This window comes from Catharus ustulatus, chromosome 6 (assembly GCF_009819885.2).
Source record: "Catharus ustulatus isolate bCatUst1 chromosome 6, bCatUst1.pri.v2, whole genome shotgun sequence".
NCBI lineage: Eukaryota > Metazoa > Chordata > Aves > Passeriformes > Turdidae > Catharus > Catharus ustulatus.
This window is the reverse complement of record NC_046226.1, coordinates 16,774,677-16,799,545: the sequence shown is the minus strand read 5'-3', so window position 1 is coordinate 16,799,545 and position 24,869 is coordinate 16,774,677. Positions and strand designations below refer to the sequence as shown.

The 24,869-nt window shown below is 39.3% G+C and overlaps 3 protein-coding genes across 4 annotated transcripts in view; all 3 read right to left on the bottom strand.

Moving 5' to 3' along the window:
- TRIP11 (thyroid hormone receptor interactor 11) overlaps positions 1 to 3,223 on the bottom strand; it is a 31,410-nt gene extending 28,187 nt beyond the window's left edge. The window contains exon 1 of the mRNA XM_033063837.2: positions 1,583 to 3,223. Coding sequence (XP_032919728.1) covers positions 1,583 to 1,721 — 139 coding nt within the window. The 5' untranslated portion in view covers positions 1,722 to 3,223. The remainder of the gene's footprint in view (positions 1 to 1,582) is intronic.
- Positions 3,224 to 4,203: 980 nt separating this feature from the next.
- ATXN3 (ataxin 3) lies at positions 4,204 to 21,473 on the bottom strand. The gene is made up of 11 exons (XM_033063838.1): positions 21,400 to 21,473; positions 17,760 to 17,924; positions 17,191 to 17,235; positions 15,811 to 15,896; positions 15,312 to 15,378; positions 12,847 to 12,934; positions 12,490 to 12,622; positions 11,252 to 11,427; positions 10,725 to 10,848; positions 9,895 to 9,983; positions 4,204 to 9,406 (listed from the first exon to the last, which is right to left on the bottom strand). Exons 1-11 carry the CDS (start codon positions 21,454 to 21,456, stop codon positions 9,312 to 9,314), a joined length of 1,125 nt encoding a protein of 374 aa, XP_032919729.1. The 5' UTR covers positions 21,457 to 21,473; the 3' UTR covers positions 4,204 to 9,311.
- Positions 21,474 to 21,979: 506 nt separating this feature from the next.
- NDUFB1 (NADH:ubiquinone oxidoreductase subunit B1) lies at positions 21,980 to 24,836 on the bottom strand. Of its 2 annotated transcripts, none has more exons than XM_033063944.1 (3): positions 24,761 to 24,836; positions 23,402 to 23,546; positions 21,980 to 22,296 (listed from the first exon to the last, which is right to left on the bottom strand). In XM_033063944.1, the coding sequence occupies exons 2-3, from the start codon at positions 23,539 to 23,541 to the stop codon at positions 22,260 to 22,262; spliced, it is 177 nt and encodes a 58-aa protein (XP_032919835.1). In that variant the 5' UTR covers positions 23,542 to 23,546; positions 24,761 to 24,836; the 3' UTR covers positions 21,980 to 22,259. The 2 variants fall into 2 exon arrangements, with proteins under 2 accessions (XP_032919835.1, XP_032919836.1); XM_033063945.1 differs by having other exon boundaries at positions 23,402 to 23,543; positions 24,761 to 24,823.
- Between the last annotated feature and the right edge of the window lie 33 nt (positions 24,837 to 24,869).

Genomic DNA, 24,869 nt, shown 5'->3' with positions numbered 1-24,869 from the left:
AAACAATTTGATGGGAGTCAAAACGCTGAATGTAAAGGATAATATTAAAATCTAGGAAACTTTTACCAATTAGAAAATTAAAAAACCCAAACTGTAAGGAAGTACTTGAAAAATGTTGTTTTGACCACAAAGTATTTAAAGGTCTTTACAAAAAGGTACGTCGATGCCACTACATTTTTTACACCCTGGAGTCCAGTCACCCATACAAATGTACTACCTTGAAATTTTTAGGAAACTGAAGTTGTTCACAGCAGTATCCAGCAGTCAAGTACACCTGGAAGTAACTACTAAAGATCAGTACATCTCCCTTGCACAAACTCATGCACAGATGCATGAGTTCACAATTTATCTTTCAAAGAAGCAAAACAAACACCCTAGATGACCGCACAGCTCAGAAACATAAAATAACTTTCTAAAATAAACTACAACAAATTTTGAAATTTAAAACATCTCTAAGTAAGTCTTTCAGAAAAGTGGAAAAAAAAAAAGTCACAGTTGTCAGAATTTCTCTCCTCTGAGCATTTTATCAGTGCACCAAAAAGGCCATCCATTGAGACCTATTATATCAGCTTGGCAACAAGGTTTACACAACATATGTTTCTATAATATTCTTTCACAATGCTTCATAGATGAGAGATTGTAAACGAAGTAGAATTGCTTAACCTTACATTTAAGATGACTATTCTGAAGTCTTAGCTATTCTTTGTGGTTTCTATTCTTAACATTGTTTTGAGAAAGCTAACTTTTAAAATAATTTATGGTTACAAGATGGTAAACAATACTAGGGATATTAATCTGTTGATACTTATTACCACATTATATAACTGCTCTATTGAAGTTTTTTTCAAAAATTTGTAACCAAAGTCATTATTAACAATATGATGAATATACTGTATTCTAGAATAGATTTACTACTGGTTTATAGACTATCTTACTCTGATGTCTCTGGGGTTTTTTTGTTCTAACTTTCTGTTTTAAAGACGAATCGTTCTAGTCTCTAACCCTCATAAAGCAAGGGCCACGTTTTCCTACTTGGCTGTAGGAGAATTGTAGAACTCGACAAGTTTCTCTAGGCACAGCTGAAATATAAACAAAACAATGACAAACACTGAACTTTTGCCTGTGTGACACGTCAGACTTAGATCACACCAGTGACAAAACAACCTCTGTAACTACAACTCTGCAATTTTATGGAACCGGTGTAAAAGCAGCTAATTAACTTGGTTTAGATAAACTAAGCAAACAGAAAGGAAAAAGAGTGCTGTTTGAGTGCTGTCATTCCGGAGCAACATAACACTTTACGGAATTCAAAAAACTCTGAATAACAAGCCTGAAACAGGTTCACACCTGCTATTAAAGCCTGGGAATATATTTGTGTATTCTCCAGATGCTGAGATCACAAGAGCAGAAAAAAAACCAAATACAAAGGCACCAAGCCAAGACCAGCTCCCTCCCTCCCAGCCGGCGTGGGGAGTGCAGGCCCCGCCGCTGTCGGTCCGGAGGGGACCGGCGGCCGGAGGAAGAGGAGGAAGAGGAGGAAGAGCTCCCCCGCGGAGCCAGGCCCGTCCCGAGCCCCCCTTACCGCCCACTTCCTCCGCGCCTTCCAGAAGGATGTCCTTAGTGAAGCTGGAGATCTGCCCGGTGAGCGAGGACAGGCTGTCGCCCACCTGCCCCAAGGACTGACCCAGTCCCGAGCCCAGCCCGCCCAGCCACGACGCCATCGCGGCTCGGAGGGCTCCGGGCCTCGCTCGGCCCTGCCGGGCGGCCCCTACAGCCGGTTCCTGCGGGCCAAGGGGCCGCCTCCGTCTCCCTTCTCCTCGCTACAGCGGGTCGCAGCTCCTGCTGCGGGCTCAGTACACCGGACTCGGCCACTGCTCCGCCAAAGCCGCACGCATCCTCCTGGCTCCTCCGGCTCAGCTGCTTGTCCTGTCCTGTCCTGGCTCAGCGACTCCTCCCGGTGGCTCCGGCCACTGCCAGCTCAACGGCCGCCATGACACCCCTCCCAAACACCATCGAGAGCGGCGGCCCGGGCTAGAGCGCCGCCTCGGAGGCGGATATGGCGTGTAGGCAGAAGCGGAGGATGCCGGGATGGTGGCGGAGCAGCAGGCGGGGGTGGGGAGCGGCGCATGGCGGCGTGGAGGGCCGTGTGATTATCGGGCGCTCGCCCGCCGGGATTGACCTGGGCCATTAGCAAAACAGTCTGCTGTGCAGGAGATTAGACACGGTTTGTGTTTGAATATGTGTTCTCACAAAACACACAGAAACCTGAAGCCCCGGCTGCTTTGGGTGTATATGGAGAGGACAGGGAAGGGAACCCAATCGATGTATATCCGAGTCTAAAGGAGCGGTGCCAAGAGGCGGGGTCCGGGCACTTCCCGGTGGGGCCCAGCAATAGGAAAAGGTTTCTGCAACCGGCGGAAGCTGATGCACAGGGAGAGCCACCTGAATATCAGGAAAAGCTTGTTTCCTGTGCAGTGCCTGCACACTGGAATAGCTTGCCCAGAGACGCTGTGGAGTCTCCCTCGCTGGAGATACCCTGGAGTCATCTGAATTCCGTGTAATGCGCTCTGGGATCGCCCCGCTTGAGCAGGGAGGTGGGACCAGATCACCCACTGTGGTCCCTTCCGAACTGACCCTTCTGTGATTGATTCTACATTGTATTTCCAGCCAGAAACCCAAAACTGCTCCAGTTCAAAGTTCTTTCTGTTTTTTGATCAAGTGCGGTATTTAAACTTGGGACTACAAGGAGTACTGTACTGTTACAGAAAAAGCAGTTTTGTATTATAATGATACTGTTATAAAAAATGCTGGTACTGGAAATAAAATACAGGACAGCTGGCTCATTACCTACTACAAATGGATAACTACATAAAAAGATGCATAATAAAGCACCACATCAGTGGCAAAGTGAAGCTGAGAAGAGCATTTCACAGGTGAAATCTTAGATTTTTAGAAGTCTGAGAATGCAGCTGGCACAGAACAGGCTCTAGAGTTACAAGCTGGCAAACATTACTGGACAGTCATGGAACAACCTGTTTGTTGCTTCCCAAACAGGATCTTGCAGAGCCCTGGGGAAGGGTTCATGGCTGGCCTGCAATACTGTATTACCTTTTAGTTTTACTGGGCTCTGTCACTCACAGGCAGCTGTAAGGCTGGGTATGGTATGTGGTCCAGGAGTTTAGAAGTTAAAAGTTCTCTAAAATTGTTTTCCCTCTTCTTCACTGAACAATTTTTTAATAAGGTTTGTACCTGATTTCACTAGTATATTAATTTAATGGCATACTTATGATTATCCAAACAAAACCAATCATACACCATTTCAAGTCCATTTCTGGCTAAAAAAATAAAAGACATCAAACTTGTGGGAAGTACTAGTGCTGTGATATAGCAGGGAATGTAGACGTGTACCTTGATCAGTTTAATTAATTTGCAATATTGGGTTTAACAGAGATGAAAAGTTTACAATGCTCAAAAGACCCCTTATCATTGGTTAAACAAAATCCTTATGTGTCCTCATGACAGTAAAGATGTGTCATTTAGTGTTTGGCTAAATAATTTTTATGGGAAATTCTCTTAGCATTTTTTCAACTAAAATTACGGATGTCCTACAGACATTTAAAATATTTAGGGATGATAAAAATGTCTTCTATGGTGGTTAATTTTATAATGCCAAGTAAGGCAGTCAATAAAGTAGCCCAGAACTCTTTTTGTACTTCTCTTTTTAATTACTACTCTTGCAAAACTAGAAACTATTTAGCATTGCAAGCAAATTTTTTAGCTGACTTGACTTCATCCACTGTCAATACTGACACACAGAAATCATCCAGTATTGTCTGTTTTGACTGAGCTACAAGAGCAATGCATTGTGTCACAAAAAGAATGAGTACTCTGGCAGCAAAGCAGGAAACTGTAGCTTACTTTAAAAATGAGAAAGCATACCATTTTTGAAGAAGCAATGTAACTATAACTGGCACCAACTTCCTTCCTTAACAGGAGTGTCTTTGCACAACTTTTGGAGTATCAACAGATGCAAAGAATCAGACATGATGAAATGTCAGCAACAGAAAACTATCCTGCTGCTCTGTCTACACATCTCTGGTGCAAAGTCCACTGATACCAGGGATGAGATTTCAATGTCTGATGATTCTGTGCCCAATCCACACATAAGAGAAAGCACATATGCAAATACTTAAGAAAGAAACATTAGAAGCTATAATCATATTTATTTTAAAAAGTGATATCAAATACAACCATATATATTCATGCCTATTTGGAGAGCATTTTCAAAATATCAAACAGTGCTGCCATTTTCCAGTCAAAACAATGACAAAGCATTTCGGCTTTCCCTTTTTAAATCTTTTCAGTATTTATGCTTTATATACACAAAATAGGCAAAATTATACAGGAATCCAGAGCCAAAGATGTGATATGAAACAGTCTTGACAAAAAAATCGTACTGGAAATGATTTCTAAAATACACAACTATTAGGCAAGAGATGAAAAATAATTCCCTTACAAAATCCTAACTCTACACTGATTTGCACACAAGGGGTTTCATGTAGCAAAAAATAAAATTTTATCAAAGCTGACATGCTTTAAAGACTAGATCAAGATTTTTATCTTATTTTTTCTTCATTTTGCTTTTGCACAGTGGCATTTAAATATTACATCCCTTTTTTCAAACTCTTACAAGTGCCTCCTGAATTCACACAGTGGCTGTACTAAGGATTGGGGGGGGGGGGGCAGATTAAAAGTGTAGGTATAATTATTTTTCTTAACACAGAAAATAATGTATAAACATTTTGATTTGGTGAAAGCAGCTGAAAAGTCACATGTACTAACTGTTTGAAGAACTGTAACTGGGGAAGGAGGTGACTATGGCAGGTTAAGTACTCCAGTTCCCTCCATCTCTGAAATGCAAATAAGGCAAAATGTGTGAATGAAAAAAAAAATATTGCAGAAGAGCTCATGCTTTTAAGATGAAAACCTGGATAGAAGACAAAGCTACCAATTCTAAAATGAAAAACTAAACATTTGGACCCAGACAGTTTGAATGGATTGACTATTATTCTCACTTGAACAAGCGATTGTGTGTATGGAATAGGTATTTATTACATGTTGGACATATTTTCCTTTTTTTTGGTAATGATTTATGAATAATTATCAAGATTTTCCAGGACTTAAATTTGTTCTATGCAAGGTAGTAATGGCTTACCAAGTGAACAACATAATTTTCTATCTAAGCCCTTTAAAGAAGTTTCCACATCAGTTTTTCTTTTCCTTGGATTCTTATTTCAGTTCCTTCTAAAAGTGATGTAAATGGTAATGCAAATTGCAAAATAATACTTCTTTGTAAGTCTGAGTTCTACTTCTCTGATCCTATTTCCTTATACCGTATTTTTCAGTACAAAGGCCACCATTTTTACGTTTTCATCTTTATTTGAATGAATTAATACTAGAAAATTTTACATTTTAGAACTGTAACATATTCATTTTTAAGTCTGTCAGTTTTGTAATAAGATAAAGCAGCTTGCAAATGATAATATTTGTCTACTAGTCACCTGCAGTAAACATTTTAACCTGCCCCACCATTCTGTAAGTTTGTAATAGAAGTAATAGTCAAACATTAGAACACATAATAAATTTAAATTTGTTTTCAAGTAGTCTGCCAAGTAATAAAGTACAACAAGTAGGAATAGTACCTTAGCTGAAAATTACACTTAAATTTACTGCAGTTCGTTGAAGGGCAGAGGAAGCCCAAATGTTAAAGTAAGCCAATATCCTATCAGTTTCAGGTACAGAAAAATGTAAGCTTTTAAACAGCTCATGTTTGCACTTACTGTGCCTAAGAAGAATTGCATGCAAGCATGACTGCATTACAACTCTTCTTCCTTCCCACACTGTAAGACCATGAAAGCATTTTGCAGAATTATACTTAGAGAAGTAATTTTGGAAGATATTTATTGTATCACTCACTGCCCCTGCTCCTTTGATTTCTACTGGCAGAAAACAGTAATTTATGTCACATGGACCATTCACCGGAAAATAGTAACAATCTATTGAATGAATGAAGTCTGAAATTCCCTGAAATATAGTTCTGTAATTAAAAAAAAAAAAGTCAATGACTGCTCCCTTACAATGGACTTTGGCCTAAAGCTGTAACATGGGAAAAAACCCAACTCTTCAGTTTGATGGGGTAGATAACACCACAGTATCTCTAAATTAGTAAATTAGAAGCACACTTAAACCACACTGAGAACTGTTTATCATTGAAAGAATGCACACCAAAAAATGACAGCAGTGTTTTATTGACAACTTCTTGGCAGGTCCAGACATTTTGAACTTGAGACCTGGGTTATAAAATACATACTGTCAGCAATTAGCATGAGTCTTTGCCTTGGGTACAGTTCAAATAGAGACCCTGTCACTCCCTACAAGTCCTGAAAGGACATTGTAGTGTGGTGGGTGTCAGCCTCATCTCCCAGGTAACAAGTGACAAGATGAAAGGAAATGGCCTGTTTAGGGGAGGTTCAGGCTGGGTATCAGGAAGTGTTTCTTCCCTGAAAGGGCAATCCACCATTGGAACAGGCTGCCCAGGCAAGTGGTTGAGTCCCCTCCCTGGAGCTGTTTAAAAGAGGTGTAGCTGTGGTGCTTCGGAACATTACATTTAGTGGTGGACTAGGATGGATTAATGGTTGGTTTCTTGCAGATCATTCCCAGCAACAGAATTACATGAATTAACAGATGTAGCTTAAATTGCTCTCTTGTAACTGCTTGACTAGATAGATATGCCTACATCATTCAGCTTGACATTTCTCTAAAAATCAAACTGGTATTTGTTGAGTGACAGTGTTTCTCCACAGAAAGGGAAAGGGTTGGCCCTGTGATCACTGACTCAGCTGCACCTTTCAGGCAATGAGATTTTACATTCCTTCCATATTAAGATACTTGGGTGATGAAATTACTTATGATGTGACATGAAAGTTCAAAGCAAATCTCCATGTTTTAGTGCTAATAAAATAATGTAGTTGGCCTGGGTTACAGTCAGTGAGATTTAAGGGGCTGAATGTTGTTTGTTTTTTGGATTGTTTTTAATATAGGGCCACTAGAGCTATAGAAATAATATTTTTATTATGTTCTTAAAAGAAAAGATAAAAGATGTGAGTTCCAAGTACTGGCATCAGATTGCCAGTCTACACCTATTTATAAAAATGAGTCTTACTTCAGAATTAGTTTATGGCACAACCAAAAAAAGGAAAATTAAGCTGTGGTTAATTGACAGATGAGAGAAAAAAAATCAGTGCTTTAGACACCTTTCTTGCTTTCAGTTTCATAGAAATTTCAAACTGAAAGCAGAAAATCACACCCTGTAAAATACAGCATTTCAAAATGGCATACGCACACATGGACTTTTAAAATCATCTATATTAATTTGAGACATTGCAAGTAATTATACTGTGCATGACAGGATTATGTAAAAAAGACAAAAATAATTTTTAAGAAGTAGTGCTGTCCCATGTCAAAATCCATATTGTGTAACACATACCAGTAGTTCTGGTGACATTGGTGAAAATCCAGCACAGCGATAGGAATAACAGAATTTAGCCCAATTATGTATAATGTAATATCCTAAGCTATCAGGAAACCATTGCTGTAAACAAATCTTTACTGAGAGGTAAGAGCCCTTTCATGTACAGTACTACTTGATGCTGAATGTGTATTTCCATCTAGCTACCATTCATTTCCTACTAATTTTAATTAAATGTTACTATTGTGCAAAAGATGTAACTTTAGAATATTTCGATTAAGAAATTTGGGTTGTCTTTGAAAGATTCTTAGAATGCCTGTGGTAACTGTTAATGCTTTAACTGGACTACAGCTTATATACTTTATCTACAACATATTTCCATATAATTTATATGTAAACAGAATTCGTATTTCAAGCACCATTTAGGAAAATGAAACATCTCTCTTTTGTTGCACTGAAGTTCAAAGTTAGGTTTGGTCACCCTGGTACACATTCATCCTGGATATCAAAGCAAATGTCTTACAACCAACAGCATAAGCTATCTCACATACTTTGTTTCCCAATTTTTCTCAGGATCAGAAACAATATAATAAAAAACTGTAAGGTGCGTGAATAAAGGCCATTCCTGAAAAAACTGCAACATTCTGACAGACACTCATAGAAAGCATTTCAGAAAGAACATCCACACAGGCATAAATATTCATTCTTAAAAGAGCTATTTGCACAGGGGTCATTTCAGATTGCAGGAATGCACCTTATGTGTGTGGCACTGATTTTATGGCACCTAAATCCCCTCCTACTTTCTCCTAGACTCAGTTACAGCTCTTTCATAATGAAAGGCCCAGAATGAAGCATTGAACTTGAAGAGGAAAAGACTCTGGAAGAGGTAGAAAAGCAAACCTGTTCAACCCAATTCAGTATATGCTGCTTTTGTAATAAAAAGACAGTGGCTTTAATGAGAAAGACCATAAGAAAACAATAATTAAAAACAAACAAGAACAATAAAACCCCAAGCCAAATAAGGTAAGTTATCTGCTAAAAGACAGTATGTTAAACATGGACCTAAAATTTTACAATTGGAACTGAAGGTAAAACCAAAAATGGTTAGAAAGTCAGAACTCACTGAAAGACTCAGGAGTAACATTACAGTCAACAATACACTGAAAATTTTGTCTTGAATTGAAAAGTATGAAATTTATCGATTGTTTCTCCTGCAGAATGGATCATTTCAAAAGTGGACAGCAGGATCAAAAAGTTAACGTTAAGTCATCCATAATAAACAATCACAAAATAAATTATTTAAGATGAATGGAATTTAATTATTCTCCCCATTTTAGAGTGATCTATTAAAAAGAATTTATGAGCATAACTTATTACTTGTATCTGTTTTTCCATTAGAACTGAAGAAAATAATTTGATGCTGTGTTCAGCACCATTTGTATCTTCTATAGAATTCTTCACAACAATTTAAACTTGCTTTTTTAATGCAAACTTTAAAAGGTTTAAGTTACATCTGCTACACTTGTCTAACTTTGCATGAATAGTTCCAGTAACTTTAACACCACTACTCTTGTGAGTAGATGTTTTGTACTAGGAGTGCTACAATTCTCTACATTAGTGCAATCTTTTTATGTATTTGCAGATCCTCTCTAAACTGACCTCCAGCAGCCCCTCTTTCATTCCTGCTTCCAGAACTCTGAAATGAACCCTGCTTGTGCAACATTCACACAGTAGAATTTTAATGGAGACTTAGCATTTTGACAGTAAGAGGGAAAAAATGATGTTATTTCTCCTCTTCTGAATTCAAGTGGTTTCTGACAGACTCCAGAGACATATTCATGGCTGCTTGTAGCATGTCTTCTTCACTCATATCACCTCCTGAAGACGATACATGAATAAAAGCTGTAATAAGTTCACAGTTCTTAATTATAGTTAAATGCTTTTGTTGTTCCTTTAATCCACACCCACTTTTTCCTACCCCACCAACAAAACTAGTTTTGTTTTTAAAATTACAGAACATTTTGCAAATAGCTTTTCACTAACAACAGCCAGTATGTAACAATACACACCAATTCAGGATCACCAATATCTACCACTGGTAAGGTCTACACATGTTCTTCTGAAAACTGGTTCCAGTAATTTTGTCAGATACTACTCCAAGTCGTCATACAACTTTAAAAGTAATTTAGAAAACAAACACTTGGGGCAATAGCAATGCTCTTCACTTTGAAATAAGATATTGACATAATGGCTGTAATGCACAATTGGAATGGCTGTGGAAGTGATGAAGTAGGCAGACAAGAAAAATTAAGAAACACCACAAAGATGAAAATTTCAGTGTTGGATGTAAGGTTAAAAAACAATACCTGTGCCAGGTTCTGGAGTGCTTGAGCTAAGAGTTGCTTTGTCCTGTAGGTTTGGGGTCTGCTCTTGCTGCTGTAGATGCTGTTGCTGTCTGAAAGTGTCATAAATTTATAAGAGAATAAGATTAACATCAGTATGAGACCTGAATCAAGTTCATTTCATGGTAAGGAAGGCCAGAGTCAGAAGTAGAAGCTGTTTTCTGCAGTAATACCCCTGTACTCAGAAACTCTTTCATCATTTCACCCTGTTAACCTTCAGATACCTATCTGCCCAGTATTATAATCCAAGCCACAAGACTATTTTCCCAGGACTTGGAAGCTCTGCATTCTTATCCAACCATGTGAGTCCAACTCCTGCCATCTCCCTGGTCTCTATTTCCTCTATTACTGTAAGACAGAGATAAGGAAAAGCTACAAAAACTTAACATTCTATTAAGAAGGTACACCAGAACAGTAACATAAAATACATACAATGCTCTTGTGCAATGCACATGAGAAGCATCATTACCCAAAGCAAAGTCTTAGAGAAAGAATACTTTCTGTTGGGAAGGTAGTTGTGGAAACTTACAGGATTTCATTTAAAATATTTCTGTAATGTATGTTTTCTTTCTTCACACGACTTTTAGCAAGACTACTGCATTATTAACAAACACCCTCTTACTAGAGGTTTGTTTGTAAGAACCACCTGAGAGTAGTAAATTCAGGTACTATAAGGAAATCATGTTAAGACAGAAAAGTTGAGCTGGACCTCAGTAAGAAACCCATCCACACCCCAAAAGCACTGAAAAATAACTGCATGTGGAAGTATATGCTGTTTCTGCCAGCTACTTTACTTTTCAAAATATGCTTGTCTTCTCCTTCGCAGTTCTTCTGAAGAAAGGGAGTCTGTCTGACTGCTGTGAGACGATTGAGGAACATTCTGTGGTAATGAGCCTGAGAGCTCACTGCGACGGCTACCTAAAAGCAGAACATGTAAAATCCTACTCATTATAGTAAAATGAAGTTAGCAAATGAAATATAACTTAAAAAATGCCTTCAAACCTGAGAAGAGGAGAGACTTTTCGGAGAACTAAGCACCTAGACTAACTTTGCTTGATACTCTCTTCTCCTCACCTCAGGACTGTTTCCCTTTCCTCCTGCCACCCTTTATCAATTTGTTCTTCCTTCCTAATAATCAATGCCAACATGCAAGTTACAGCTTTTCAAAAAGCAGGAGAGAGATAGCTACAGGCAATCCTAGATTGTCCTTCCATGCCTCACACCAGTCTTTCCAGAGATATTGACACATGCTGGAAAAAGTGCCTGACTGATTCCAGGAGCTGCTTTAAAGCACTGTAAGAAATTTAGATGAGCACTGCACCTTGCATGCTGAGCTGAATGGCTCTGCGAAGATCAGCTTCTTCATCCTCCATATCAATTTCCTGCCTACTTAGAGCAAGGGCTCTCTGAAAATTCTCTTCATCTTCGTCTAACATGCCCGTTCCATCAAAAGGATGGTTAACTTCTATTGCTTGGTCCACATCACTTCTGGTTAGCCTGTGAAATTCATAGATTCAGAGCAAAATTCAGACCGAAATTATATTAGATTTTATCATTATCATTTTTACATTTAATCATAAATTAGTATGTTCTGCCAATTTAATTCTAGGTCAAACTTTGGGAAAAATATTCTTCTTGTGGAAGTCTGTTATATAAACAAGTATTTTCCTGAAAAATGAAAAAGCACAAAAGGGCTGCAAGCAACTGCAGAGCAACCTTAACACATATCTGCCACACACTGACCTTTAAAGCAATGCACATGTTGACAAGAAGCTGTTATGACAGTAAATCGTCAAAAATTATAAACTCACAAAAAGCCATAATACCTGTTATTCAAACCTACTGCTATTCAAACAGTTACATCAGCAGTAAAGAATGCATATGGTCTCCTTCTCAGGAGGCCTTGAAGGCTACACTAAAGGAACAGACCCCATGTAAAGTGTATATACTTTACATGTTACTGCTAATTATTCCATCAATTTACAACATCAGTTTAACTTTGCAAAGGGGAGAAAAGAATTAATTCCTCTGAGAAGCCTAAAGCATTTTTATCAGCACAGAATTTGTTCACTATGAAGATGAAATCACTGCAGAAGTGCATAAAGTGCTAACTTCATATGCTTTCAAGGATATTTTATATTGGCAGAATGCATCAAAAATGAGCAGCAGCACAATGTTACAGTGAAATTATTCCAAAAGGGCATACTGTATGATTTATATGATGTGGAATTCAAAGATTAGATTCTCATTATTTTCTGTTTATGACAAAATGCACAAACCAGTCTTAATTATAGAATAATTACTATTAACAATATAAGATTTGCTAAACCATTTTCCTCCCTATATCAAAAATCTGCATTATAATATGCTTATGCACATGGAAAGACTCAATCCTTATCAAGGCAGCTTTTACCTACTTAAAAATACACATTTGTTGTCTATCAACTTGCTTTTACTGTATGCAACAGCAGTAAACATTGAACTAAAGGTACTTATTATTTCCAAATTACAAACCAATCATACTGAACATTATTAAAATAAAATCTTTATTTACCTTACCTGTGATCTCTTGACTGTGCTGCCTCTTCTCCAATCAGTTTTGGCCGCTGCATCTGCTGTACCCGAATCATCTGCAGCAGCTGATCAGCCTCACAGTCTGGCAGGTCACCTTTTACTACAAATATGGAATAACCTGAAAAAAAGAAATCTTAAGTCTACAGCATTAAAGTGCACACTATATGGCATACAATAATGTGCAATTTAAGAGGTAAGACTCTACCTTTCATTATAAGGGCTTGGGTTCTTTCACTATTTCCATCATAAAATTAAGGGTAGTTAACTGAATGCATAAGTTCTAAGAAATTATTATTACCTACTTTTAATTAATGATATTTAACATCTGCAAGTTACTATTACCTTCCTGTTGTAATTGAGCCAAGAAAAGTGCAAGATATGTATCTGATATTAGTTCTGGACCCATCAAGAGAGAGTTCAAGTTAAACCACTGTAATTAAGAAAAAAAAAAGGTTGAGAGAACAAATTAGCATGAAGACTACTCAGTAATTAATTCCTGTACATTGTGGTAATTTTTTATTATGGAATATCTGAATAAATCTAGTAAAATAAATGATCAAATAAAAGTTTCTTGAACCGTAATACCTATACTGCTAAAGGTTATCCTTCAAATACTCTAACAGGACATCTGAAGTGTGGAAATTACAGCATGCTCTCTCCCATTATTGAATACTATTACCAGGGAAACACATTAAAACAGACAATCCTTAACCATCGTATTTTGATTTATTTCATATTCTAAAATTCTGCTTAATCCCAGTTTTAAACCTGAGACTAATGCAGTAAGAAATCCTTCATCAGTTAATGTTGTGTGTTAAGAAATTAACAGATACAGGAAATAGACATTCAATAATTTCCATTAAATACTTTCATTGAATATTCTACCTTTAATAGCTGGTGATGCTGAAAACTAATGTTTATGCTTCTCTTGGATAATTTTTAAACTTAAAAATTAAGAAAAATTTACTCAAGTTTAATATGCTGAGAATACAGCACTATATTACAACAGCAGGCACTTCATATAAACATCCATGACTCATTACTAGTTCCCCAAACACCATAACTAGTAATTTATAATACTTCTATACAGAAAAAGTATTATACTTACATAAAACTTCCAGAGAGAAAATATATTCAATGTGAAACAAAATGTTCTACCTTTAAACCACCTATATATTTCAATGAAGCTAAAGAACTTTTTTTAGACCTACTCATTCAATATTATCCAGTTTTAACCAGAAATCACCATTTGAGTTAGTGGAAGGAGAATTTGATCTCCATTCTCCCAGAAATGCACTGATCTACCCAAACTTCCATATATGCACCCACACACTTGCAGCCAGGCCCATACAATAAGTGACTATCTACCACCCTGTCATGCAATCACTTAATTTGACAAAAACACTCTTTGACACTAGGAAAGAGTGAGAAAACCAACAATGTAGAAGAGTAGGGGAATAAAAAGTTCTGTAAAAATTTGATTGCTAGACTACAGAGCAACTTTAAAAGGCATTATGGAGGAGAAAGTTTTGTTAAACTAATTTTGCTTTAACTGTAACAGAGAAGAAGCAGGTGAAATAAATCTAAGTCAACCTATTTTGTCAATCTTCTCATTACCCTCTAAATAAGAGACAGCTAGTATTGTCTTCATACGGTTACAAGCCATACAAAAAATGAAAAAGGCATCCTCCCTCCAGCTTAGGACGTCCTATGTTAGAAGGCTCTCATAAAATTCCACCCAACATAGTTGCATTGTACAATAAGAAGCATTTCCATAATTTTAAGAGAACAACCAGCCTTTTTTGATATCAAATAAACAAAAAATGCCTGTAAACGTTACCCATACTTTTAAACTAAAGCAGAACAGTAGAGTTTCGTTCTCTCACTCACAGGTGACTTTATTTTTTTTAACCTGGATGACAACATAAGTAGCCAGAACTTGCAAAAATGAACCAAATGGGCAAACGGACTTCTGTCCCACTATCACAGACTCTAAAAGCTGTTATCCATGAATGTTTTCTATGAAAAAAGAGCCATGAAAATACCAAACATCAAATCAGCTCATGTTATATAAAAGCTTATGAAGTATGATCCAGAAAAATGATTGGCTACTAAAATAAAACACTGAATTGGTGTTTTAAGGGACATGGATATGAACTAAGCTGGTACATATCTACCATATACCAATATATCTATTCCTTACCTTTAATAACTATTTCCTGCTTAGAATACAATTGTTTCAAAGTTTTCTGTAATAGTAGAAAGTTGAAATTCTACTTCCCCAAACCTCATTCGAAAGGATACTCTTTTGAGTAGCCATTATTACCCATCAAAACCTTGACCTTTTCCTTATATATACTGCCCATTTAAACAAACAAAATTATTTTACAATGCCAGTATGTTTTGTATTAAAATAAGTTTGAATTCTGTAGGGATCCTAATCTTTGTTCAGGATTCCCTACTCCTCCTGACCCCCCGGTACAATTTTTCTTCAGTACTTCATGTCGGAAAGACAAAAAGAAAAAGAAAAGGGGCTTAAGAAGTCACATAAGACCCTATCAGAGCTGCAGCTCCCTAAAGGACAGATTCACTAGGGAACTGACCCTACAGTCTTTTCCCAGGCTAACATTTACAAAGACCTGCCTGGCATTTTTGTGATAAAACAAACATTTACCTTTTTCAAAATACGGGATACTATTAAACCAAACTTCAGCAGAAACTTGCAAAAGGGAAGCACAATCTACTTGCAACCACTTTTCAACACCCATTTCTGAAGTCAATTTTAAAATAAAAAAAGACAGTGTCACCTGTTTTCCTAACTTTCGAACTGTAAACCAGTGTTCCTTATAATTACAAATAAATGATTTTTCATTTCTGTAAAAAGAAAAACAAAAAGTATAAATAAAATTAAATACTCTAAAACCAGAGTACATAATAATGTTTAAGATCTTTGCTATCGCTAATTTGAGCTTATATAATAAATCTTCAGTAATACAACCACTGATGTTACATTACAGAATAGTCATATTGCTTTTATAACATTCAGGAAGTTGTCAATATCACTGAAATGGTCATATCTGATGTGATGTATCTGTGATGCCACAGATACTAAAGTATCATAAAAGCACAGAGGGCAGATGTTCTCATGCACCCCCAAAAAGGGGAAAAAAATAAAAATCAAAGCCAGGGGTAATACAAACATCAAAATGCAACAGAGCATGAAACAGCAATTTTAAAGAAACATTTCAAATATAGATTAAGAGTATTTTTTTGTAAAATAAAAGCAGGGTACTAAAAGAGTCTTACATAGGGTCGATCCCAAGTCTCTGATACTCTGGGCTGTTGAAGAGGATTAGTTCTAAACCCCACACTTTCAAGGCATTGCTTATAACCTGCCAAAAAAAGAACACTTTTCATGAGTCAGACTAGTTCAAATCTAAATTCGAGCAATACAACCATCTTAGCTATACTAAATAATTATACTGTTTTCATAAAACTCAGATTTCAAAACATCGCCAGGAAATCTAGGAACCACATTACTCAAAATGCAGTTGTCATGAATCTACATGCAAGCAAGCATAAATATCTAAGGAGAAGTAACAAAACCAGGATTTAACCCAACTGTGTTAATGAGCTTACTACCCCAAAAACGCTGTAATTTCACCTTCCACAGACACTTCCTAAGTTGTCATCTCTCTACTTGCAATGAATGCACTGCTCTGCCCTTACTTCCTCCCCTCACCTCCCCATACAATCTCAATCTTTCATCACAGTAACTGCTGGCAATTTTGTACTGCTGGATTATCAAAGGATCAGTCAGTTTACTGATCTGAGCACCAACTCTTTTAAAATAACTCTTTAAAGGTACACGAAATAATGCTATAAGAACCTAAAAGCTAACAATTCAAATCCCTTTCAGCAAGCCAGCTGTGCCTCAAATGACAAAGCAATGACAAGACAAAAAAGTAGAAAGAGGAAGCAATTTTTTCAGCTACCAAAGCAGCCCAAAGATAGGAAAGCCAAACTGTTAATGGTTTCTTGCTAAAAAGAAAAACAGCCCAGTTGACCATAAGGAAGAGAGGCTCTTGAGGGAGTCTGGAGCATTGACAAGTACCACTGAAAGCTTGGGAGACAGCCAAAGATGCCTAGAGCTCTAATCTAGACAAAAGCCTCAACTTGGTGTTCAAAACTTTTTCTGTTGTTGTTCTGGTTTAAGTATTTATTATTGATTACTTTTCCCCTATAGCCTTAAAAAAACCCCCCAAAAACACCCAAGAAAAATCTGCAGATCACTGTGATAACTCTGTAAGCATTGCCAAGGGCTTTCCTGTCTATAATTTGAGAAAGCAATCTGAAGTCTGCTTTTTCACCTGCAGTCTGTGGGAGCCAAGGTGAACACCTGAAGTGCCCACAAGAAACAGCTCATAAGTCAAGCTTATTGCCAGCAGGCGTCATTTCACAGTTCCTGAATCCATGTTTCTCCTATGCGTTTGAGGGCCCATGAACTGAAGAACTGCAAGTCACTGTTCTTAATAAAAAACATTCTGAACATTTGGAAGTCCAACACTTAATCCCATTAAGCCCATAAACTGGTAACTAGATGGAAAAGCTCAATGCAATTTAAATTATATAAGAGAACATGTATTGCATAAATAGAAAATTGTGTCAGAAGAGAGCTGTGCTTACTTGAATTGAGAAGAATCCACTGTCATCCATATTTACAGAAGGCTGCTGCTTGATGTCAATTTGGGAAGGAGAAAAGGGAAAAATGGTGTAAATATAAAAGGTCAAAAATAATTGAGTTTTGAAAATAAATGTAACTGCAGATTCTTAAAGCAACGACTTATGTCCTTGTCTATAAGAATGATTACAATGCCCCAAGTAGGCATATTAATTTAAAACTCAAACCTTTAGAGATGTTCAGTGCTTAAAGGACAGACAGACATGAGAATTTCTGTTCCTATCTGACACTGGCTTACAAAGACAAAACACAAACTACTGATCCTCCTCATCATGCCTGATCTTTCTACTCCCAAGATGAAGGTAACGTAGCTTTTTATAGAATTATTGTAAAGCTGTACTAGCAACATTTGAAAATGCCACATCCAAGATGAATGAATAAGAAAGCCTATAAATTTAAAAAGCTTTAGCACTAGAAGATTAACTTTGTCTAGCTATGCAAGAATAACAGGTCTGTGCCAGACAATATTAGATTTCAGGCAACATCAAGCAACCTCAAATGAAGATAATTTTACCTGTAAAAATGTTCTGTATTCTTCACTAGATACTCCTCCCTCTGCCATTCTCATCCTTTCTTCCTCATCCAGCTGCTGTGCAATAGAGGATAATTCAACAGGACTAAAATATTCCCCCTGCAGCAAATTATTCAGACAATGCTGAGCACACAATGAGCCTTCTTGCTAATAATGGAAGAGAAAAAAAAAACAACAAACAATGGGAAATAAAAAAGAAAAAAAAGAAAAAGAAAAACAGATTAATGCAAACTTTGTAAAATGACTCAACTGTTTCATTCTGGCAAACTTCCTGCCCTCCCCAGGCATGCAGAATACCATATAGTCTTTCAATGTTCTACACTGCAAGCTATAGAATACAATTCTCCCATTAACTTGATGGGAAAAAACCCAACATGCATACTGCCTTATTTCCTTAAGGGAAATAAATTTAACGTAAAAATTGTTTTTGAAAACACCATAAATATACCAAATGACCCAACAAATCACACAGACTCTGCAAGCATCAGAACAATGGATTCTATCCTGTTCCAAAACATCAATACATGAAAATAAAACAGTTTAGATCTCTACTTCCTAATAACAAACATTTTCTGTAACAGACACTCTCATTAATTTTTAACTTTTCTTCCCTTTCAGGTGTGGCTATTGACAATCTGCTCTCCACATCTTTGACAAGAAAGTAATTAGGAGCTGGAAAAATAGTAAAGATTCTTTTCCACATGAAATTTACATAGAGGAAGTAGATAACATAAGGTCATACCACTAGTCTGAAAATCTTGAAAACAATGATGGGGAAACAAGAAAAAAAATATTAAATTCAGTATGAATTTAATAATGACAATATTTTTTATTGATAAAAGATTTAAATAAAAATTTCAGACACTTTGTTACATATCCAGCACATTACAGGTAATAGAACTATAATGCAACATTTTTAGCATGGTAGCACAAATTTTAAAAGAGCTTATTAACAATGTCAGTCATGATTTTGTAGTACAAATTTCAAAAATCTCTGATCTGAATGAATGCATGACAGGCTCCATCATTTTCATATGTGAGATAAAATACTGCCTTATTTCAAAAAGAAGTACACAATGTAAACCAAGTAAAGCAGTTTTCCACGAAAAGCAACTTTTTTCTGCAGATAACTGTAAATCTAGGTGCAAGACAAGTGACATCAGTTTTAAAATCCTACTTTTCGCTTTTGTTTTAATCAATCTTCATTTTTATTTACATTAAGAACTCTCCTACACATGCTCTTTGTTAAAAACAAAACCCCTCAAGAACAATACAGAACATCCCTCCCTCAAGCCAGACCCACAGAAACTAAGAAATAGAAGAGCATGCCTTTGAGGAATATTCTTTAACATTCCCCAAAAGCATCATACAAATCATATGTAGAACTCTTCCATGATCTTCCTTACAGCTGAAACCTCGAAAGTTTCCTTTACTCCAGAACCTTCCTATGGCTTCATCACTCAATTGAGCAATGAGTTATTAAAGCTACACTGGCTGCACTGCCAGGCTTCAATGGAATCCAGAAACCTCCTCCAGCTCATGCCCTTCCTGCAACAAGAAACTCTAGACTAAACACCAGCTTCTGTCCCTCTCAGACCACACCCCTACTGCTGGTCATAGGACAAAACTGTGACAGAAGAACCTGCTCAACAATCACAGGCTTTCCCACTAGAGACATATGAAACTGGTTTAGAAACAGAGAGATGGTAAAATATCACTGAAAATTAGTTGTATTACATGCTTACATCCTAATTTCCCTAAAAGGACCTTTCTGTATTTGTACAGTATTATCTGAAAGTAATAAACCTTAATTTTCCTATATAAAAGTTACACATATTAATTGCCAAATGCAGAAATCAGATCCTACAGTATTTAAGTGACACGTACTTCCATTTGTGCAGAGAAGAGTGCTTCTTTTCCATAACCTGAAATCCCCTCATTGAAACCTCTCCTGACATAAAATGCTGCCCTGCTTTCAGTGTTTTCAATCATTTGTATCTCATCAAGGAAAAGACAAACTTCTAAGATTGGGACTCCTGAAGCCCTGTACTTAAATCTTACTTTCTGCAATTGCAATTTCTCTCTAAAAATGCCACATTGCTGGTTGTTTTATCAAATTTTCTTAACAAATACCATGTTTTCATGTCTTTTTATCAAAATGACTGGGGTGTACAGACTCAGGAACATGAAGCACTTCAAAGTATTCTGACAGCACTTGATGGGGGAAAAAATACCCCTTAAGGAAAAAAGGCAGTAATTCAGTCAGATTTTCCCTTAAAATAATAAAACAATAAAAATATTTGGCATTCCAACTTAAAACACGTTCAAGTGCAACTTTTAAACTATGTTACTAACTTACCAGGGAGCTGGCACGTTTCACAGCAGACTGCCAACTCCCCCTTCCCCAGACTGCATGGGAACCACAAGTCACTATCATCTTGCACCTCTGGATGCTTTGTCACTTCAATTTCAGAAGTTTTGTTACCAAATTAGAAAGCAACTTAGAAATAAAAAGCTAGTTCATACTGTGACAGTCTAGGCCATGTAAGAAAAGAGTACATTTCGTTAAACAAAGTCAAAGCCAGACTGAAGGTCACTGAAGCAGAGGCCATCACGGCTGAAATCCAACAATTTGAACAGCAGCTACTTAACATCACAACATTTGCCAAATTTTGCAACCTAAACTTACTCAGAAAGAACACTCCCCAGTTTTGATGATTTCAGAACAGCAATTTTTTTAAAGGAAGGTACACCGCTATCTTATTTTACTTCTAAATGAAGTATCAAAACAAAGTAAAGGAACTAATGTTAAGATTAACACAATGAAGTTGAAGACACATTGGTAAAGTGCAAGAAAAAAAATCCAATTACAACTTGATCAGCATTAAACAGGAGTAGGACACACTTGGGAACCTGGATAAATCACAGCAATTCACAGAAGCATCTGTTCTCCAAAACAGGAAATACAGTTCGGCACACGGAAGCACACTATATGAACTGCGATTTCTGTAGAGCTCTCCCACTCCCTGCTCATTACACAGCCACAGCCAAGCCAGGCTCGGTGACGAGACGGGTCTGGGAGCACAGGGACGGCCCTGCCTGCCGCTGCTTATCCTCATACTCATTTCTCAGCCATGCGAGCTTTCTCTCAGGAAACACAAGCAGCTGCAGCCTACACCTCCCCACACTTGGGGGCTGTTTCTGCAGTCCCCAGAACACAGTCCCCGGGCGAAAGCGGACGTCGAGGCTCAGCCCTGCTTCTCCTTTCCCTGCAGGGCTGGCAGCGCCCAGCCGGGACGGGCCATCGGCACAGGAAGCGCCGCGCGAGGACCGCGGCTCTTCCCCGAGGCAGAGGACAAGCCACTGCCGAAGGCTGGAGGGACGCCAGGGAGGGGCAGCGCGACCCGGCCCGACACAGGCCGAGCGCACGGGGGGGGCTCCGGGGGCTGCCCCGCGGTCAGCGCGGGGACGGGAGGCCCAGGCACCGCCCCAGCAGCTCCTCAGAGAGAGCTCGCGCGCCTCCCCCGTCTCGGCGGCCCGGGCGGCCGCAACCGACGCTGTGCCTACAAGCGGGCAGGCAGCGGTGCGGGCGGTGGGATCCGCCGAGCCCTTCCTCACTCACCCGCTCATGGAAGATCGACTCCATGTTTACTGTGGCGGCCGCAGCTCCCCGCCCCATGTGACCCGCCCGGCCAATCGCAGCGCCCGCCGCCCCCCGGCCGCGCGGGGCAGGCCCCGCTGGCTGCGCCCGGGCCGGCCGCCGCGATGGCGCCCCCTGCCGGGGAGGAGGCCGGCGGGATGAACCGCTGCTGGCCGCGAGCGCCCCCGCGCGGCGGCTGTGCCCGCGGGGAGCGACTGCGCCACCTGTCCGCTCCTCCGCCGGAGAGCCCCGCCCCGGCCCGGTACCGCCCCGGCCCGGTACCGCTCCTCCCCGCACCGGGCCCGGTGCCGCCCGCTCCTGCCTTGTGGTCACCAGCTGCCCGCCCGCCCCTTACACTCTCCTGGTCCGCTCACAAAACCGCAGTATCGTCTTAATCACTATTCCAAACAAGGCCACAGAGGCAATCAAAAAGAGAAACTTAACCAGGTTCAGTAACTGTCAACCACATTCTGGGTTTATGGAAGTATTCCTTTAAAGGCTAGTTCAAGAATTAGCTATAAACACATGAATTCCACACCATACACAACGATAACAACATAAATGATTTTTGCATAGTTTATTCTATAATTCTTCCTCTCCTTTTCAGAGTAGGGAAGACAATTTTCTCAACGCTTATGGACTAATGGAAATCCTGAACACATATTAGTTATGTAATTAAATCAACTTCAGAAAGTAACACCGGAAATTTAACTAGCACTGATGAATTGCAGATGTCCTTTACTGTAGTATCCTTTCAGGGTCAAATGCATATTCCTGTTCTTTCAGTATGTGAGATAAGGTGATGAATCAAACAGAAATGTCTTCCTTTTCATCATCAGCTTTTATCTCCATGTTACTTCTTCACCAGGCTTCAATTCCCTGTGTAGAAAAAAAAACGAGGGAAGAGACTAAAATTAGTATCTTTCTTTGTAGAGCATTTATCAATAAATTTAAGTATTTATATGTGTTTGTTTATATTCAACAATACCTTAATTTTGAGATTTATCTAAAAATTTAACCTTTCCTTGTAATTGTTGTCAGTTTAAAATCTTTCCGTATTGATAAACTTCCTCCTTTCTTCCAAAAGCTTCAATGGACTGAGTCCTCTGAACTTCCATTCATTTAAATGGAAGCACAGGACACCTGACTGCTAAGGAGTTAACAGACTTTTAATTGGATCTAAAATGGAAAATTCTACTTCTTTTAAATATAATAATTCAATACTTTAGTGGAAAGAGAGGTGTGAAAGAAGAAGGGATTTACAGGACGCTGACATAGCGGCCCAACCTCACTAACAAATGCATTAAGTATCAGCGGGTTAGATTATGTCAAAGCTTTCTTTCTTACTCAAAATTAATTCAGGTGAGGCCACAGCTGGAAAAAAATCCACTGGCACTGATAGCACTCCTACTATCAGTTTATGCAACATGACTTTTTCCCCCTCTTCTTTTCTTAACCTGATGATCTAATATAGAACTGACACAGGTGAGTCAATGCCTGAAGTTCTCCGATGTAAATCCTTCCTGAGAAGTCACAGCCAGAACACCCAAACTGACCAGTGCACATAACCACATCACTCAGTGAAGATATAGCAGCATGTGTGTTAAATTTCAAGAACTTGGCTATTATTTTTAAGTAACACACATTTATAAAAAGTATTTGGTTAAAAAGCACTGTGATCATTTTAAATTTAAGAGAAAATTAAAACTCAAGCACTGTGATCCTGGTGGAGTTTTAGAGAGTCAAAATAATGGTTTCCATATTTCACCAAGAACTTAATAGCAGTTAATGATCCTTTCCTTCATGAAGATAGCTCCTAAAGATTCCATTTTCAGAGGGTATTACTGACCTAAAACATTTCATGAATGCTTGATATTTTTAGGGCTTTCTTCCCTTTTTTTGGTTATGCTTATAATTGTAAAAAAGAACTGAGAAGCACTTTGAAAAAAAGCTATATATGTATATGAGGCATCATAAAGCAGACCTTTTATATAATAAGCTCTTGTTTCTGAAGGCAGACAATCTTTCATCATTCCATCTGTCCAAATAGCATCCAATCACAAATCCTAAGGGAACAAGGATGTGAACCCAGTGGTCACGCACAGCTTGAGCGAAATTCACCATGACTGCTAGAAAGAAAAACAGGTAAGAGGTTCTAATGAATCTGCACTTGGAAACTGTTCCATGCTTGGCACCTTTACTCTCACTTACTAGGATTCTACAATGACACAATACACATGAAGCCTATCAGACACTTCCTAGGAGGTACATACTGTTCTCAAATCCATACTGGGTTTCTTAGAAATAGTACTAACTGTTGACCCTGGGAAAAAGGATTTAATCCTAAACCAGGAGAGAAATAGAACACCCCTGTAATTTACTTATTAAAGCAACTCTACAAAAATTTGCTGCTCTGTAAAACATTAGAAACACTTTCATAAGCTAAACTACTGTAGATGGACACTTTATTACCTGTGTCAAGTCTCAGAGACAAGTTGTGTATTTAGTAGGGAACTGACAGATAAGAAAGGACATTTCTAAAACCACAGAATGACAGAATCACTACGGTTGGAATGGACCTCTGGAGACCATCCCGTCCAACCTCTGCCAAGGCAGGATCACCTGCAGCAGATGACACAGGAACACATGCAGGTGGTTTTTGAATGTCTCCGGAGGAGGAGAGTCCATGACCTCTCTGGGCAGCTATTCCGAGTGCTCTGCCACCCTCAATTTATAGAAGTTATTCCTCGTTTTGAGGCGGTACTTCTTGTGTTTTACTAATAGCCATTGCTCCTTGTCCTGTCGCTGGGCACCGAGGAAAAGAGCCTGGCACGGTCTTTGAGATATTTACATGCATTAAAGAGATCCCCTCGCAGTCTTCTCTTCTCCTGACCAAAGCGGCCCAGCAAACCTTTCCAACCCAAGCAAAGCCTTCCAGATTAGGGAATTACACGCGACGCCGGTCAAGTCTGTCACGCAGCCGCGGGCTCGGAGCCCCGGCCGGGCCCGAGGGCGAACACCGCCGCGTCCCCGCCGCGCCCGCTGTGGGGCGGCCTCGCACCCACCACCCCCTGCGGGAGCGGCGGGACGCGCTGGCACACACCCCCCGCCCCGGGCCCGGCCACACGGCCCCGCCACCTCCCGGCTCAGCCGCCTCCGGCCTGCCCGGGACCCCGACCGGCCCTCCAGGGGCAATAGCGCCACAGAGCCCCACGGCTTATGCGCGCTTCCGCCCGCCCGCCGCCGTGTCGCGGCCGAAGGGGTAGTGGGCAGTGCGAGGGGCTCCCAGGGAGGTCCCACAGCGGTTCCGCCCCCACTGCCCCGCGCACGACCCCACCATTACCGCTGCTCGCGGCGCCGCCGGGACCCGCAGCGGCCGCGCCAAGGGCACCGGGAACGGGCGGGCCGGGACAGACCACGGGCCGCGCAGGGGCGGGGGAGAAGCGGTCTCT

What these genes read in the sequence shown, in the direction of transcription:
- NDUFB1 (XM_033063944.1), bottom strand. Translation starts at nt 23,541, where the DNA reads ATGGTGAATTTCGCTCAAGCTGTGCGTGACCACTGGGTTCACATCCTT. An exon ending in AAGAGCTTATTATATAAAAG is followed by an intron (nt 22,297 to 23,401) that starts GTCTGCTTTATG and finishes TTTTCTACACAG; the next exon opens with GGAATTGAAGCCTGGTGAAG.
- ATXN3 (XM_033063838.1), bottom strand. Translation starts at nt 21,456, where the DNA reads ATGGGGCGGGGAGCTGCGGCCGCCACAGTAAACATGGAGTCGATCTTC. An exon ending in GTGGATTCTTCTCAATTCAA is followed by an intron (nt 15,897 to 17,190) that starts GTAAGCACAGCT and finishes TTTTTTTGGCAG; the next exon opens with GTTATAAGCAATGCCTTGAA. An exon ending in CACTCCAGAACCTGGCACAG is followed by an intron (nt 9,407 to 9,894) that starts GTATTGTTTTTT and finishes TATCGTCTTCAG; the next exon opens with GAGGTGATATGAGTGAAGAA.